The sequence below is a fragment of the Carassius carassius genome, chromosome 12, assembly GCF_963082965.1.
Source record: "Carassius carassius chromosome 12, fCarCar2.1, whole genome shotgun sequence".
Taxonomy (NCBI): Eukaryota; Metazoa; Chordata; class Actinopteri; order Cypriniformes; family Cyprinidae; genus Carassius; species Carassius carassius.
This window is the reverse complement of record NC_081766.1, coordinates 28,247,139-28,265,250: the sequence shown is the minus strand read 5'-3', so window position 1 is coordinate 28,265,250 and position 18,112 is coordinate 28,247,139. Positions and strand designations below refer to the sequence as shown.

General features: G+C 36.6%; 2 protein-coding genes across 2 annotated transcripts in view; one reads left to right on the top strand and one right to left on the bottom strand.

Annotated features, from left to right (window-relative positions):
• The first annotated feature begins 208 nt into the window (after positions 1-208).
• Positions 209-17,687, top strand: LOC132155169 (PDZ domain-containing protein GIPC1-like). Its single transcript, XM_059564027.1, has 6 exons — positions 209-746; positions 12,892-13,077; positions 13,620-13,800; positions 14,315-14,433; positions 16,528-16,609; positions 17,353-17,687. The coding sequence occupies exons 1-6, from the start codon at positions 480-482 to the stop codon at positions 17,502-17,504; spliced, it is 987 nt and encodes a 328-aa protein (XP_059420010.1). The 5' UTR covers positions 209-479; the 3' UTR covers positions 17,505-17,687.
• The window catches only part of LOC132155168 (uncharacterized), a 73,979-nt gene continuing 72,709 nt past the window's right edge, over positions 16,843-18,112 (bottom strand). Inside the window, exon 7 of the mRNA XM_059564025.1 lies at positions 16,843-16,865. The gene's annotated coding sequence lies outside the window, so the exon portion shown is untranslated. The remainder of the gene's footprint in view (positions 16,866-18,112) is intronic.

Sequence of the window (18,112 nt, the reverse complement as noted above, 5' to 3'; positions counted from 1 at the left end):
TGCTGGATGAAATAGACTATTACAAACTCAAAATGGATATTGATTATGTCTGCCTTTGGAGAGGAAAGTGTATCTACAGTAATATTTATGGTATAATAAACGTTCCAGGCGTATGTTTATCTTCATCTGCTTTCACCGGTTGGAGTTTAAAAAAAATAAATAATAATAATTGACACCTGATCCAGGTAAATTATTTGCTGGATGACGTCACGGCATCCTGTAGTGCGCGTGCGTTCGGCCATTGAGTCTGTCTGCGCCTCAGCGTCAAGAGAGTTTACTGTAGATCCGCATACCGTCTATTTCTAATCTGCTACCTGTTGAATACTACCGTTTTTACCCCCGGCTCTTGTTCGAAGAGTGGGAACGAGCGCGTTGAACAAAAAGGACAGGTTCAACAGGTTGATTAGCGTCCCTCAATGCTTTAGCTGTCCGGTTCCCGTGTACTTCATTCGCCCTACGGATTTACAGGAGGAGCGAGCATGCCTTTGGGACTCAGAAAAAAGAAAAACAAGTCGAGGGAAAGCTCGAACTTAGTGGAAAACGAGGAGGTCAGTGGACACCCAGGTGTCGGGAAGCCCGCTGTGAACGGTGGCGGACTCCCTCCTCCGCCTGCCAGCATGAGACCGAAACTGGTGTTTCACACGCAGCTCGCGCACGGGAGTCCCACGGGTAGGATCGAGGGCTTCACGAACGTCAAAGAGCTGTACAGCAAAATAGCAGAAGCGTTTAATTTAATTCCTGATGAGGTAAATGTCAACTGTTCAACATATTTCAAAATCTCCGTGTGAACTTGAGTCAGTACGCAGGCAGTGAGTCAGAAATAAATTACACAAGCTAAGTTGCAAATCAAAAAGCTCCTCGTGAACTACAGTGCCTGGTGTTTGCGTAAGGTGCGTCTTTCTGGGTACAAGGAACTGAAAATCGCGGGCTGTTTTTTTTTCTTCTGATGATAACCATCTTTGGTTTTCAGAAATGAGCTATGGTTGTGTTCTGAAACTGGTACTTTTTGTAAAATTAAAAAAATGTTATATGGGTCAGTGGCAAATGGGGGAATTTTAAAAGTGATAAGGAAAAAAAAAAAAAAAATCTAGTTTAAAAATATATATAATACTAAAATCTAAAATACTTCCCAAACCTTAATTTCCCCCAATAGGTGTATGTAGTCATCCTGTAAATAACATTTTAATACACTTTTTTTTTTTTTTAAGGAGCAAAATATTTTTTGCAGATTTCATGAAAGTCATAAATATCAAGAAGTTTTCTTATTGTTAATCCATTTGACCTGAACAAAACCTTTTAATAAAAGGGTCAAGACTTGATGACCTCTACTGTCATGAGGGTATACAAGCATGAGGGGTCCTCTCCGTTTTATTATGTTTTTGTTACATGATAGAAATTTCCTACAAGATTTCCTGTATGATGGTTATGACAAACTGATCGACAAAATATAATATTTTAAAACAAAACTCAAAAATTATTTTATCATGGTTCAGTTTTATTATACATTTTTTAATATTTATCTTTTATTTTATTTATATATTTATTTATGTTTATGTATTTTTTCAAGAATTTGATACTTTATTTTGATTTTCTCAGGATTGGGTTGCATTGTAAGCTTTTGAGTTCAGTGTATTTGATTCTGGGTGCTTTAAAGCAGTGCATAGATACTTTCTAAATCCATAGAAAACTAAAAAAGTATTGAATACAGAAAGATTCTCCTAAGGCACCAGGTGTTAAAAATCCTATTGGTTTGCAACTGAAATGTTTAGTTTTTAGAGTGTCAGTGAATAGTGTTGTCTGGCCTCTCATATATCAGTTGGTCCTCATTTGAGAAAGTTTCTTAGAATGCTCTGCTGAAAACACTTAAGGGGATTCATCCCAAAAACCAGTCGGACTAGTAACTAGTCTTTTAGCCAGACGCATCAGTCAGATCTATCAGGTGTGAGGGGTTTAATGGTTAGCTAACAGATGGTTTTGATTATATTCTGATAGAGTAAATCACTTAATGGCTTTGTACGGTTTAACCATTGCTGATACCTCAATCCAGTACAATTTCTTTATAAATGTACCTTTAGTTATATGCATGTTCGAATGATGGATTCGCAGATGATGGTTTAGGAACATTGCAGGTCCTCAGAGGAAGTCCCTCACATCCTGTTACAGTGGGCACAACCCTAACACATGATGATAAATCGCTCCGACCTCTCCAGGGACGGAGGGAGTGTAGAGTAGTGCATACTTCGCAGCCTTTCATTACTCTTTTGCATGTGTTGGCTCTTGATTTTTAGTGCTGTCTTTACCAGAACATTGGGATGATTTATTTAGCTAATGAAGTGGCTACTATTTGGGATTTAAGCAATAACTTGAAAGCTGTCATATTTAATGTATTCTCAGATTACTCCCAATATCGTAACACCCAATGCATTCAAACCTTCCCCTTGTCAGCTTCCAGAAAATAAGTATACACGGTTAAAAGGGCAGTGTCGATTAGGTTAGACTGCCCTCTGTTAACATGTTTACGCACTTACAACATTCATTACCTTCCTATGCAAAATTAATGTGACAAAGAGACTCATTTTGTCAAGTGACTGGCAGACTGAAGTCAGACATCCCCGTCTTCATTGTTTGTATTGGTTTCCACAAGGAAAAAGGCATTCATCTGTAATTTCGCTGAACCTCACTGGTCAAAGTCTGTTTATTACTATGACATTTGAACTCTGTTGCACATGTTGGATTGCGTGACTTCACTGAAGTGTCCTTTAATGGAGCTAAAATATAATTTGTTTAGCCTTTGCATGCAGGTGCTGCTGTCTGGACATTGCGTAGTCTGCTCAACAGTTGGTTTTGCTTTCTATGTTTTGCAGGATCAATCGATCAGGAGAATTGGTTGATTGTTTTGATAGTCCTCAGTTGTCTTTAAATAAGCAGGCCTATCTAGACTAGACTGAACATTTGCTTCAGGGCCTTCAAACTGCTGTGTGTTTTGACTAGTTCATTTACATTTCTTTTCTCGCCAGTTTATGTTCTGAGTAAGCCAGTAGTGTAATCTCCATTGATCTCCTCTTTGAAAAACTAAAAATGTGCTAGAAAGTCTGTCTATTTGAGTGGACAGTATGTAGCATTGCTAATGGAGATACAAGTTGTGACCAATGCGTTTTCCATTAAGACAGAAAAAAGCAGCAGTGAAAATTTGTGTTATTTTAAAATTCAAATAAGTTGTCAAAGGGTTGGTCTGTACATGCTGGCTTTTTTGCTTTAGAAAAGCTATAGACAGCAGCAATGCTGATTAGCTTCAGTGTTAACTGGTGTGGCAGGTACTCACAGTATATCTCTGTGTGACATCAGCATACACTTTCATGTAAACTGTAGTAGTAACAATGGCCTCCAGTGAGGATATGTACAATCTTAATTCCTGCAATATTTCATAGACAGTATCATCCATTGTAGATATGAGACCAGTTCTCTGTAACCATTTGCAATCTGACTAAACACTTAATTCCAGCTATGTCAGTATTGAATTTTTCAGTGACAAGGTATGCGGTTCCATATTGTTGTTTAATGAGGTGAATTTTGTAAAGTCCAGCAGGAACTTCAAAATTAAAAGGAAGTAAAGCATTTAATATATTTTTTCTTATTAAAATAATCAGCCTATTTTAATGTTTATTAAAGGCGCAATATGTAATTTTTCTGCTTTAAAAATAGCAGATATCACTATATCTATGTTATATATATTTTTTGTTGTGTACTTACATTATCCCGACAGTTTCCACGAACTTTCAAATCCGGAGAAAATTATAGTTTAATTAGAAGACACGGCACGTTTCTTTATTTCCGTTTTTTCGCCTTTCTATGGCGTCATATAAACTTTGACCCCTCTAGTTTATCTAACTTCCTGCGGAACCGCCAAATACAAAGGTGAACATAAGCAAAGACGAGACGAAGAAGAAAAAGTAGTAGCTAGCCTTGATCGAGACTATTATATTTTATATTTATATTGTTTATATTCGTATTTATACCTCAATCAATAACTTAGTTATGGATCATGATTATGCTTTGCCTGCACGTTCTGTGAAGCGCAAACGTACGAGTGAAATAAATGACCTGAGAAGGTTTTGGGACGAAGAAGAAACAAGACACGGGTAAATATTGGAGTTGCATTTCCAGGATAGAGAGAGCTTCGTGACAAGCTGAAACTACAGAGAGATGCTTGCATTCTAATAAACAGGTATGCATCCATTCAGCTAACTATATCCGTATATTTTGTGAAACGATGATGTCTTGTGTAAAACGCAGACGGACTAGATCTCATGTAGAGTATAATGTAAATCTACATGTGTTCTATATCTAGCTGGATAAAGTAGCTTCAAATGCAGTTCACTATCTTGTTCGATATCATAGTATAAACGTAGCCTAATTATAATTATTAACGAAAGGCAACCGTGTTTTTTTTTACATATATTACTACTAGCTAGATGGAATATTGATTTGATAGGGGTCTGATAATTCATATATCTCTCTGTTCGAAAATACGTGATTGTCAAAATACTAAGGCTGGTGACACACTGGCTGCGTGGCGTTTCTGCTGCGTGCCAGAAGCGTGGCGCGCTGCTGTAGGTGACATAGAGGGAGACCGCCGACAGACCAGGCTCTTGTCTTCATGACAACAATATCTATACTTCATGTTGAACATAAATATAAAGCCTACTGATAAAGGACACCGTCAACAGTATTGACGGCAAAATAGACGATGTTTGACAGGTGCAATATTTGAAAATCGATAATTATTTATTTATTTTTTAAATTACATTTGTATCTGAATTTATGTCAACCTATAGACTTTGAAACATCAAAATGTCATGAATTAATATGTATTTGTGTACAAAATTACATATAAACATATTTTCCTATTATATTTTGCCTGGAAACGCTTCCAACATGCGTGCGTGTCGCCTGAAAAATAGGCGTCAGTTCTATTTCTAGCATGCACACGTTTTTTGCGCGGCTCGAGCTGGGCCTGAGACACGCGTCTCATGCAGGCAGTCTGCAAGCTCTAACCTATTAACATGGGAGCCAAATTAAAAACTGACACGCCACGCAGCTGAGACGCTTGCGCCACGCATCCAGTGTGTCGCCGGCCTCAGTTAAAATGAGTGAGGAATGTGGGGAGCGACAGAGCGTGTGTTTCAATGAACAACAACTCCCATGAGCCTACGCTCTTTCCCGACGTCATCAAAGTACGTCTTATGTTATTATTTTGATTGATGACCCCTGGTGGCCAAAAATTCCATACTGCACGTTTAAAGTTTAAAAGTTTTGTGGCACTGAAAGTAGCTAATATGTATTTTTTATTGGAAAATCTGCCAAAAATATTTCATGACTCATTTCTACACAACTTTTTGTCGAGTCATGTCATATAAATATTCCACCAACAAACACCACCAGCTACTTACTAACATTACAGTTCCCGACTAAGACATAACTAAAGCATATTGGCCATTAAAAAATTAATAAATTAAAAGGAGACAATTTTTTCAATGTGTCAGAATGCAAATGCAGACTTAATGTTTCAATGTGTCAGCAATAGGAAAAATACAACCCGAATTCCGGAAAAGTTGGGACGTTTTTTAAATTTTAATAAAATGAAAACTAAAAGACTTTCAAATCACATGAGCCAATATTTTATTCACAATAGAACATAGATAACATAGCAAATGTTTAAACTGAGAAAGTTTACAATTTTATGCACAAAATGAGCTCATTTCAATTTTGATTTCTGCTACAGGTCTCAAAATAGTTGGGACGGGGCATGTTTACCATGGTGTAGCATCTCCTTTTCTTTTCAAAACAGTTCGAAGACGTCTGGGCATTGAGGCTATGAGTTGCTGGAGTTTTGCTGTTGGAATTTGGTCCCATTCTTGCCTTATATAGATTTCCAGCTGCTGAAGAGTTCGTGGTCGTCTTTGACGTATTTTTCGTTTAATGATGCGCCAAATGTTCTCTATAGGTGAAAGATCTGGACTGCAGGCAGGCCAGGTTAGCACCCGGACTCTTCTACGACGAAGCCATGCTGTTGTTATAGCTGCAGTATGTGGTTTTGCATTGTCCTGCTGAAATAAACAAGGCCTTCCCTGAAATAGACGTTGTTTGGAGGGAAGCATATGTTGCTCTAAAACCTTTATATACCTTTCAGCATTCACAGAGCCTTCCAAAACATGCAAGCTGCCCATACCGTATGCACTTATGCACCCCCATACCATCAGAGATGCTGGCTTTTGAACTGAACGCTGATAACATGCTGGAAGGTATCCCTCCTCTTTAGCCCGGAGGACACGGCGTCCGTGATTTCCAACAAGAATGTCAAATTTGGACTCGTCTGACCATAAAACACTATTCCACTTTGAAATAGTCCATTTTAAATGTGCCTTGGCCCACAGGACACGACGGCGCTTCTGGACCATGTTCACATATGGCTTCCTTTTTGCATGATAGAGCTTTAGTTGGCATCTGCTGATGGCACGGCGGATTGTGTTTACCGACAGTGGTTTCTGAAAGTATTCCTGGGCCCATTTAGTAATGTCATTGACACAATCATGCCGATGAGTGATGCAGTGTCGTCTGAGAGCCTGAAGACCACGGGCATCCAATAAAGGTCTCCGGCCTTGTCCCTTACGCACAGAGATTTCTCCAGTTTCTCTGAATCTTTTGATGATGTTATGCACTGTAGATGATGAGATTTGCAAAGCCTTTGCAATTTGACGTTGAGGAACATTGTTTTTAAAGTTTTCCACAATTTTTTTACGCAGTCTTTCACAGATTGGAGAGCCTCTGCCCATCTTTACTTCTGAGAGACTCTGCTTCTCTAAGACAAAGCTTTTATAGCTAATCATGTTACAGACCTGATATCAATTAACTTAATTAATCACTAGATGTTCTCCCAGCTGAATCTTTTCAAAACTGCTTGCTTTTTTAGCCATTTGTTGCCCCCGTGCCAACTTTTTTGAGACCTGTAGCAGGCATTAAATTTTAAATGAGCTAATTAAGTGGATAAAAGTGTAAAATTTCTCAGTTTAAACATTTGCTACGTTATCTATGTTCTATTGTGAATAAAATATTGGCTCATGTGATTTGAAATTCCTTTAGTTTTCATTTTATTAAAATTTAAAAAACGTCCCAACTTTTCCGGAATTCGGGTTGTATATCATGGGGCTGTTAAGAATTTGTCTTACCATATTTCAAATATTTTTCTTGATACAGTTCGTTTGAAACAGTATTTATGCATCAAGGTAGTATTTGCTGCACTGTCTATATGCTGGTTAATTTTTTTTTTTATTATTTACAATTATAATAATGTATTTTTTATTCCACGAGATTTCATTAAAAAAAATATCATTCCTCATCATTTCATTGATCCAGTCAGGGTTAGTTTTCACTTCTCCTGTAGCAGTTAAACTTATATAGAAACTTATATTATAAACTAATATAGATTGATAGTGTTCCTGTAGCTCAATTGGTAGAGCATTAGGTTGGGGGTTCGATTCCCCGGGAACACATGATAGGTAAAAATTGCTAGCCTGAATGCACTCTAAGTCGCTTTGGATAAAAGCGTCTGCTAAATGCATAAATTTAATTAAATTTTAATTTAATTTAATTTAAAACTACTAGTATGTTTGCATAGTGTTCTTCTCAAAATGTAAACACAGTTTTATAATGACACCACTCATTTAAACACATTTTATTTTTCTTTATTTTTAAATATTAAATGGTATATTTTATTTTCTCTTGTTTGCACACCTGAATGATCAGTAATTATCAGTAACAGAAACTGATATTTCAGTACATTGAGGAATGTTTTTATAATATATCAAGTAGCCTACTTTTGTACTTTTACTCAAGTACTTGATTTGTGTACACTACTGAGAAATACAAAGATTAAAATCAAGACACATTACAGTAATGAGAATTTGAAAAAAAAAAATGCCTTGAGTAAACTCTGTGGGGATATACTGACTTTTATTTTCAAATGATTATATTGACTTTTATACCCTACAAAGCATTGATTCATAAATCATTCAACACATGAGCCTTGGAAGCTAAAAAAATAAAATGTGGGCGGGTCCTCCCCCGGAAAATGTTTACTGGTGCATGTTAGCTTTATAACAACATAGTGTAAGTGTAACTGTAATTCAGTGCTGCAACAAAGACTGCAACAGGCAAAAAAATTATGAACATTCAATTAAATACCAGCTTGTTTAGTGACAGTATGTGAGCACACAGCCAGACCCACCTGAGATGGCAGATATGCATAGATCATTTGTTTATCTTGCTGTGTCTCTGGAGTGCAAGTACTGAAAACACGGAATGGAGTTTAATATATGGACTCTGAATGAGTCAAGTGGAATGGATTTGAGGAAGCAGCAGCATGGAAGTCAAGGCTGTAGCTAAAATGGAGTTTTGAATGGAGTTTAATTTATTAGGGCATTCCTCAAGTGGAATGGACTGGAGTGGCGGTGTTCTCCCATTGAAACAGTAGGTGACGACAAAAAATGCTACCCATCACATCTACCCCAACCCTAAACCTACCCTTACAGTAATGCAAATACAGTAATTGTGTTGTTCAGCATGAGAAAATTAATGCAATATTGATGTGCACTTGCACATTGGTCTTGTCCCACCCACATACAATGGTTCCAATGGCCATGATTCAATAGTCTTTCTTTAGAATATCTTCTGCCATTTTGATCTCACACTTTCATGTAGAAGTCATTTACATGCTTGTCGTTTACGACACTGAAAACAGAGGTTGATCCTACTCAGGGTCATTATAAGGAATTTAATTTATCAGTGTTGTAACCTGTCCTTCAAGTATGTACTTGCTGTTGTCAGCTGAATGGAATGTGTTCAAACACGACACAATTTCAGTCGCACCTCTTTTGAAACCCGTTTAGATGGTAATGTTGGATGGTTAACTTCAGGCGTCAGTCTGTGTATTTTGAATACACGCATTTTATCATATGGATCAGATGGGATTTTATCAGATGGGATTGTTACCTTTACTTTATGAAATACAGAAAAAATAGCAGACAAGTCATTTATTTGACCACAGTATTACAGTTCTCCCGAAAATGTTGTTTATGTCTTTCCAAACCTGAATCACTTCTGTGGAACACACAAGTTATTTTGGAAAAATGCCTCACTGTCTTTTTTTTATTATATATATATATATATATATATATATATATATATATATATATATATATATATATATATATATATATATATATATATATATATATATATATACCAGTTGACTTTCGTTGTATGGATAAAAACATCTGAAACATTCTTCTAAATTTCAGAAAGAAATAAGTCATGCTGGTTTGGAATGAGTGTGAATACATGACAGAAATTTATTTTTTTGGGAAACTTTCTCTTTAACAACTGTCATGCTAACAAATATATTTTTTAAAAAGCTGAGAATTTAATTTGCATGATCGACTCTTCATTCACAGGGCGTAAACAGTGAAGTTTTGAGAGCTTCCTTTAGCTCACCTATGTTAATGGTTACCTATGGAGAAATGTCGATGAGACTTATTTTGCAGTTGTGAATGGATTTACACTGTAATCATTAAGCTAGCTGGTTAGTCAGCCGTTGTAATGAATGATTTGAAGATTCTCTTCACTTAATCTACAAACATGTCCGTGTGGTGTTAAACCTTTGCTGCTTCAGCATTTTCTCCTGTTAAACTGTGTTAATCTTTCAAAGCCTCTTTCACCGTATACATAACGTTTGTTCTTTTTTTAGTCCAATATTCATGTCGGCTTAATCTTAAGTCTCAGCTCTTTCATTCATTCATTGTAATTGGAACAGACTGCCCTGCCAAGACTCCAAAATAGCACCTGGTTGCCAAAGAAACAGGCCTCTCCATCCCTCTAGCCGACCACAAATGGATATTTGCCCCATAATCCACTTTATTTCATCAGAAGTGTTGTAATAGTTTATTTATAACCCTGTATATTAGCTGACAAAATAGTTTTTTTGATCAGCGCACTTCCTGCTTATCTCAAGAATGGGAGTCTGTAGAGGTCGGCCTGTTGCAGTCCTGTCAGTGGGTGTGCCTTGAATCGAAGGTGAAATATTTGCCAGTTGAAGGAGGTGGGCGGGTATATCACAGCGTAGCTGCTGAGGACGTCCTGTGTCTCTAAAAACGTGCAATGTGTGAGAGGAAGAATGATGTCAGTCGCAGCCTTGGTAGCACAGTGTAGGTGTCTGTGAATCCACCCACAGATATGGCAAAGATCTGCCTCCCAGCCTGCCAGGGTGAAGCAAAGCTGGCCGACTAGTAGCCAACAGCCCTCTCCTTCCCCCCTTGTGTCCCTACAAAAGCTCCCTCTTAATCCGGGGCCTGTTGAGAGGCCCGGTAACCAGGACAACGGTCTTGTATGCATGTCAGCTGATGTGTGTCCAAAGTGCCCGCAGTGCACAAAAGGGGGAGAAAACAAGTCATCTTTGTTGGAGTGGCTGCACCATCAAAGGTTGTTATAAAGAGCTGATAGGGACTGATATTTTCTCTTGCATCTCTCGTTAACATTGCATCCAAAGGTCGTCCTTAGAAAACGTGTGTGTTTGTACGTTTACAATCAAGTTATCATGGAACAAATGAAATACTTCAGTCTTTCTTGACTTATGTAATACGTGGAGAAGTTTAGTTTTCACCAAGAATGAATGGCCTGACACCTCATCCGTGAACTTTAAATCTGGTGTCTCAGGTTGCCAGGTTTCATGTTTCCTTGCTGCTGCCAGAAAGTCACACTGAAAGAGTTGATGCCAGATTCCTAGCTGACTGACACTAGGAGGAATCCATCTGTCTGTGTGGATATCTGCATTTGGAGGTCAACAAAACACTGTTCTGATGGCCTGTGATGCAGGCCCAGTGTAGACCGTAGATGTCTCCCATTCATAGCTTAAGTTATTCTTGCATTTTTGTATTAGTCTTATAATGTGTACTGTATATGGCATTCATTTTAATGCATTTTTTAATTATACAACATTAATTAGTTGCAACACTCTTATTGTTGCATCATGTTTTTTTTTTTGTTTTTTTGTTTTTTGTTATTTTGCATAATAGATGTAGACAAAAAAAAGCTAAAAAGAATTCATCCTTTCCTTTAATCTGCTCTTCTTTCACATTTTCTGCATTGATTATGGGCGGAATTCCGTGAAATGGAAATGTTGTGAAACCTGTTGTGATGACACAGGTAACTGGTTGTTGAAACATTAACAAATGAATCAGGTTTTTGGATAAACCATATGTAATACCTAGTTTAGGAAGGTGTACAGGAATTTTATCATAATTTGGTAACAAAGCTAAGCAATCAATGTTGGATCATATTGGAATCCAAAAAAAAAGGATCCTAATTGAAACTTCTACAGGATTTGTTTGTGTCCTATTAGATATGCTATCTGTAAGATGATTGCTACTTGTGTTGTACTGGAATAATGTTTTGCAGCTTTATAGGAGATAATTTAGGGAGCTGTACAGTCCAGATATATTTTCTTTTCATTCCTTTGGATTACATATAGGGAAATTTTATTGGTAATTGCAGTTTTCTTTATGGCCTCTCTGTGTTCAGAAAGGTAATATTTATGCTGGTCATTGAGGCCTTAAAGGACATTAGCAAAAAAAAAAATCCAATAACTAAAATGACCAGGGTGAAAAATACATTTTGGAGAATGAATTAATACGTTCCCATGAGAAGCTGTGTTCTTGCAAAAATGTTGCGTTCTGTCTTAAAAATACATTTGACGTGGGAGGAAAAACTGTATCGTAATGCTTTTGTGAGCAAGTGCAAAGTTTCAGGGGAATTCAACACTTTCGTGAGAAAATGCAGATCTCTTGCGAGCAAAGGCAGTTTTTTCTGGACATTTTTCCAGAAAAGTTCTTCAGAAAGTAAATTTTTTTAGGAGAAAGCAAATATTTTTGAGTGAATTCAAAGTATGGATAAACTTATTTCAGTTATCCACTTTGCATAAATAGCTTGTAACTACATGTCAACTGACGCTTGAGTATTAGTAGACTGTTAGGTTATAGTAGAATAAGTTGACAAAGTTGCATGAATGTGTGTTTGGGACCATCAAAATAAAGAGTTGACATTATTAAGCAGACAGTCTGCTAATACTCTAATGACTGGTAGTTGACATGTACTTAGTAAAATGTCTATCAAAATAAAGTGTTATCCAAAGTTTATCTGGGGAGTGCAAAATTGCAATGGAACCAAAAACATTACATCTCATGATGATGAAATGAGATGATGTAAAAAAAAGAGATGGGAATAATATAATAAAATAATATTTCAGTGCTTTTGCATTTTCAAGCAAAACCTTTGCATTCCCGGAGCATTGTGTTTGCTCACAAACATTTTCTGATGGAAATAATAAGTGGGAGGAAAAATTATATTTCAGTGCCTTTGCAAGTGAACAAAAAGCTTTGTTTAATACTTCAGTGCAGATTTTTATTTCAGTTTTGTCTTCTTAAAATGTTACAATATATTCTGTCATTGTTTTTTATTATTATTCACAAATGGTCAAAGAACATATGCACATGAGCATAAGATGTTATGAAGGAAATGCAGATTTGTGTGAACTAGGATAGTTTTGACATGCCCTTAAACTGGGGAGTTAGTTTTGAAACGTAGTATGTATTTGTGTAAGTAAAGAATGATTTGATTTCATTATCCCTTTAAACATTTACTAATACAACAAATGAACATTTTATATATCCAACTGTGGGATCAGCTACTAAATTAGATGTAGTACATTTGCATAAATTTGCAAATGTTCTCATTGTTCTCTGACTTTAAAATGCCAACTCTCCTCTCTATGTATTGTAACAGATCCTATTTTGCACACTCAACACCCACAAAATTGATATGGAAAAGCTGCTGGGAGGGCAGATAGGACTGGAGGACTTCATCTTCGCTCACATAAAAGGCCTCAAAAAGGAGGTGGAGGTGTACAAAGCTGAGGAGGCACTTGGGCTCACCATCACAGACAATGGAGCTGGATACGCTTTCATAAAGGTAGACTCACAATGATGCTTTGGTTAGAACAGGGTGTTATTTTGGAATGCCGCCCTTTTAGCAGTGTAATAATTAGTTTTCTAAGTCTAGTGCACATAGCTTGTAGTACTAGCTTTGCCCGTGTACAGATAATGATTTGCATGTATTTGAAAGTAAAATGTAGTGCTTCGAGAGTATTTTATGACTTTCTATAAGTTGTAAGATATCCCTTTGCACAAATAAAAACATTTGTTTGCTTTCGGGTATGTTTGGCCAGGCTTTGATTGAGAGAAGTTAATCATTTAATTTGGGTGATATTAGAAGAACGCCACCCTGTGATTGTAAGATCACATGTTGAAGTACTCTAAAATGCTGTATTTGTATCTTTAAAGCGACGTGTTAATTGTGTTTTAGATTCATTTTTGAATTCTCTATACATATTATTTTAAGCCCAGGTAATGGTTAAAGTTAAAGTACACCAAAAATACTTTTGCACAGTTGCTATTTTAAGATGTTAACAAAAGTTATTATTAAATATGAAGTGTGCCTGTGTTTTTTGGCAGCGTATCAAAGAGGGCAGTGTGATGGATGGAGTTAAGGTGATCTCTGTGGGAGATCATATCGAATGCATTAACGGAAAGAACATCGTCGGTATGCGGCACTATGAGGTGGCGCGAATGCTGAAGGAGCTGCCCAAGGATCAGTCCTTCAGCATCAAACTTGTGGAGCCCATGAAAGCCTTCGGTTTGTCATTCATTCTTGTTAAAGTACAATTTTTTTTTTAGAGATATTCTTGGTTTTGAACGTTGTACGTGACTGATGTATTTAAAAATAAATAAATAAAATCTAGACAATAGAGTGCAACAGTTTCTGAAGTGAAAATCACATTTATATTCTCAATACAGATTTATTTTTTTACAATAAAGTATACATCTTTTACGATAGACTGCTCATGAGCTCTTACATTATTACATGATGGTATTTGCTTGTAAAGAAGCCATGTTTTGATGATTTTAATTTCATTTTGAAAGAAAGATTTTTAATTTTTAATTCCCAATGAAGAACTACCCAACCCATAATCCTCAAGAGAGCTCCACCAATCAGAGAAGTGGCAAAGGAAACTGCAGCAAAAAACTTTAATTAATAAACACTAAAACCGTTATTGTTGCACTATATTTCTGTGCATCATGTGATCTATTAAATGTTATTGTGTTGATAAATGTTGATTTAATTAAAAAAAAAAAAATTCACTTGGCAGAGATGCTTGAACCAAGGTCAAGAGGAGGCGGAGGCAAATCCTCGGGAGATGGCAAGATAGGCACAGGCAGAGAAACCCTCAGATTGCGCTCCAAGGGTCCTGCAACAGTCGAGGAGATGGTAACCATGTCTCTCAATGTTGCAATTCGGAATTTATATCTTACAATAAACACAGAGATATGTACACGGAGTAAACAGAATTGTGAGGAAAAAAAGGATCTAAATTGTGAAGAAGAAAAAAATCATTGCCGTTTTCACTGAACTGTGAGATGTAAATTAAGAAATCAGAAAATGTATTCAGATTTGTCCAGCAAAAATTCAGAGCTTTCAGAAATGATCTTTCATTCCATATTCCATGGTGGAAACAATCTTCCATATACAATAAAATTAGCAACATGGCCACTGACAGTATTAAAGGGATAGTTCACCCAAAAATTTACATTAGAATTACTCACCCTCAAGCCATCCTAGGTGTATATGACTTCCATGGGCGTAGGTTTGGTCTCAGCTTTGGGACTCAAAAATGCACTCTCAAAAAAATAAAAACCTGAGACTGTGTAATGCTGAACAACCAAACGTTTTATTAAAATAAATTATTATGTACATTATTATTTACACTAACAAAAAATACTCTGCCACAAGGAAACAAATCTAAATAAATAAATATAATAACCTTTTTCTATTATAAACACTATTTACCCTCCAGTACACTCACGTTTATGTTGACTGCAAGATTCTAAGTTAAGGTACAGGCTAATTGACATTGTTACTTGCTAACGTAGCATTCTATCATCCTGGGCAACACATACTATCACCAGTTAATACTATTTTCCACAGTAGAATCTGCATTTGAAAGCCTGGTCAGTCACTACTTTTATTTGTTTTTGTGTGGCTAGCTAGTTATTTTGCCTACTTAACATTACACACTGACTCTGCTTTATGAAAAAGCTTCTTATGTCCCCTTTTTTCTTTTAGGTGGCATCTACAAAGTACAAAAAGGGGCAAAAAAACTGAATATTAAAATGTTTTTACTGGCCTTTGTATGTGGAACAGAGACAGCCCTGGTAACTTACCGTCAGCCGTCGTCAACATGCGCGCACGCACACACACACCACCCGCTCGCTCCTTGTGCAAGCACAAAAGTAGTCCCGGCCCGCGCGTGTAGCCTGTCAGATACCCCGTCGCCAATCAAATTACATCGTTTCTTGTAATGTCGTCGTGGCCGTTAGAATCCAAATAGCAGTGCAAAGATACAAATAGCAGTTCAAAGGAGCTTGCTAAATATTGGTGGGGACAAATTTGTCATCTCAAAAAATTGATAGGGACTAGTACCTAGCGCCCCCCCTAAACCTACGCCCATGATGACTTCCCTCTTTCAGACAAATCCAGTAAGAGTTATATTAAATAATTGACTTTAAATGACCTGATCATCCAAGCTGTTCAATCAGTTCATCAGTCCAAAAGAAGTGAAATAAATTGAATCCATCTATAATAAAATGTGCCTCACAAAATATCCATATTCAAAACGTAATAATCACTTTAAAGATTGCGCCAACAGTTGTCCATGGAAGCAGCTCCGGGCTGATGACGTATGAGGTCAGCACTGCACATGTGCATGAGTCTCGTAAAAAAAAAAAAAAACCTTTGTTAACAGGGTCAAAGCAAAGGAAGCAATGTTTCCTTACTTTAGCAAAGGAAAATCATTCTCTTTCTTTCCAAATCATCTTTTTGTACTTCTAATTCGTGACCGTTGTTTTGTTTTGATCTCTCTGCTGCGCTTCCGTGTTCCTCACTTCTGAACGGCACATGCGCAACACCGACATCCTATGTTATTTGTCCGGAGCTGCTTCCGTGTACAATGGTGAGCGGAAGCTAGATTAAATTTATTATTATGTTTTAAATATGGTTATTTTTCTTTAAAAAACGCATGGATTCGCAACAGGAGGACTTTGTTCACCCCCTGGAGCTGTGTGAGGCACTGTTTATTATGGATAGATGTGCTTCACTTCTTTTGGACTGAAGCACTTTTAACACACACTGAGTGTCATTTAAACAGTTTTAAAGAGTCTGACTGGATTTGTCTGAAAGAAGAAAGTCCTATACACCTATGCCTTGAGGATGAGTAATTCATGGGCTAATTTTCATTTTTGGGTGAACTAAGAGTTATGACATTCACTTGAAGAGTACATCTAATGATTTTCTTTTACCCCACAGCCCACAGAGTTTGAAGAGAAGGCAGTGAAGAAAGTGGATGACCTTCTTGAGAGTTACATGGGCATTCGAGACACTGAATTAGGTGAGATTTCTGTAATGTTACACATCATGGAATGTCATGCAAGGATGATATCTTATCATGAACCGTTTACCTTGTGAACATCTTAAAGTAGTTTTTGAGTTACCTTATACAATATGTTGTGAAGCACATTGAGCTGCATGTCTTGTATGAAGGGTGCTATGCAAATAAATGCTTATTATTTACTATGAAAGTGTGTTTTGACAAAATACAGTACCATTCAAAAGTAAAAAACGTTTTTTTTTTTTTTCAAAGTATGCTCAGCAGGGCTGAATTTATTTAATCAAAATGCAGGAAAAAACTGTAATATTGTGAAAAATTATTTTATAATCGTTTGATGAATGAAATACAGAAGGCTCAAAACAACACCATTTAATTGAAATTGGAAATCTTCTTAAACGTCGTCTTAAATCGTCTTTACTGCCACTTCTGATCAATTTAATGCATTCTTACAAAGCATTCATTTCTTTAAAAATAAGAGTTTTAAATGGTTGTGTACATTTTATAAATTTTTACTACATACAGTATGTTTTCTACATTGCTTACTGTGTGTAAAACAAAAGTTAATTTAATATACAAAACAACAGTATATAAAATTATTTTGGTACTGTGTTTTGTACCAAAATCGGGTTGCCGAAGTGACTTTTGCAATGGTTTGTCACTGTAACAAATATTACTAACGTGTCAGGCTCGGAGTGCAAAATGGGATGACTTTATCTATCATCCTCCTCCTCACTTCTGCACAGCTGCCACGATGGTCGAGGTGGGCAGAGATAAGAACAACCCTGATGAGTTTGCCATGGCTCTGGACCAGGCTCTTGGTGACTTTGCCTTCCCAGATGAGTTTGTGTTCGACGTCTGGGGAGCCATCGGTGACGCTAAACAGGGACGGTTTTAAATGCTGCTACACACACACACACACACACACACACCCCACCAACCATTAAAAAAAACTGAGCTGAAATCAAGATCATCCTGTTCAGACTAATGCAGTTTATAGCAAGCATGCTGAACATTTAAACTGATACGGTTGTAAGAAATATTTTTTACAAATAAATAATAAACAAAAAATAATAGTAAATATCACCACTGTATTTTTCTTCACATAATACATTCTCAAGTCTTTCAAAGAGCTTCAACAGCAGTTAGGCACCAGGTTTTGACCTCTCAGGATGAGAAGAATTTATCTAGAGAATTTATTTCTGTGGCTTTGCATTTGTAGGTGAAGCTGGGAGTTTATGATTGCAAAGAAAAAGAAAAAGGGAAAGGGTGATGTTTGAAACACTCTTTTGCATAGAGAGAATTTTGTATAGAATTATGGAGATACATCCATTGTGTTTTTAGAGCTATTTTAGACTTTGTAATTTATTTAATAAAGTGATGAAACTTTTGAAAAATTGCAGCTTCAGTAGCTGATTGTCACATTATAGTCAATTCAAAATATACACATGAACATAAAAACATTAAGTTTGTAAACATTAAGTCATGTAACCTTAAAAGTAGTGC

Coding starts and splice junctions, on each gene's coding strand:
- LOC132155169 (XM_059564027.1), top strand. CDS start 480: ATGCCTTTGGGACTCAGAAAAAAGAAAAACAAGTCGAGGGAAAGCTCG. Junction 13,801..14,314: donor GGAGCCCATGAAAGCCTTCG/GTTTGTCATTCA, acceptor TTCACTTGGCAG/AGATGCTTGAACCAAGGTCA. Junction 16,610..17,352: donor CATTCGAGACACTGAATTAG/GTGAGATTTCTG, acceptor ACTTCTGCACAG/CTGCCACGATGGTCGAGGTG.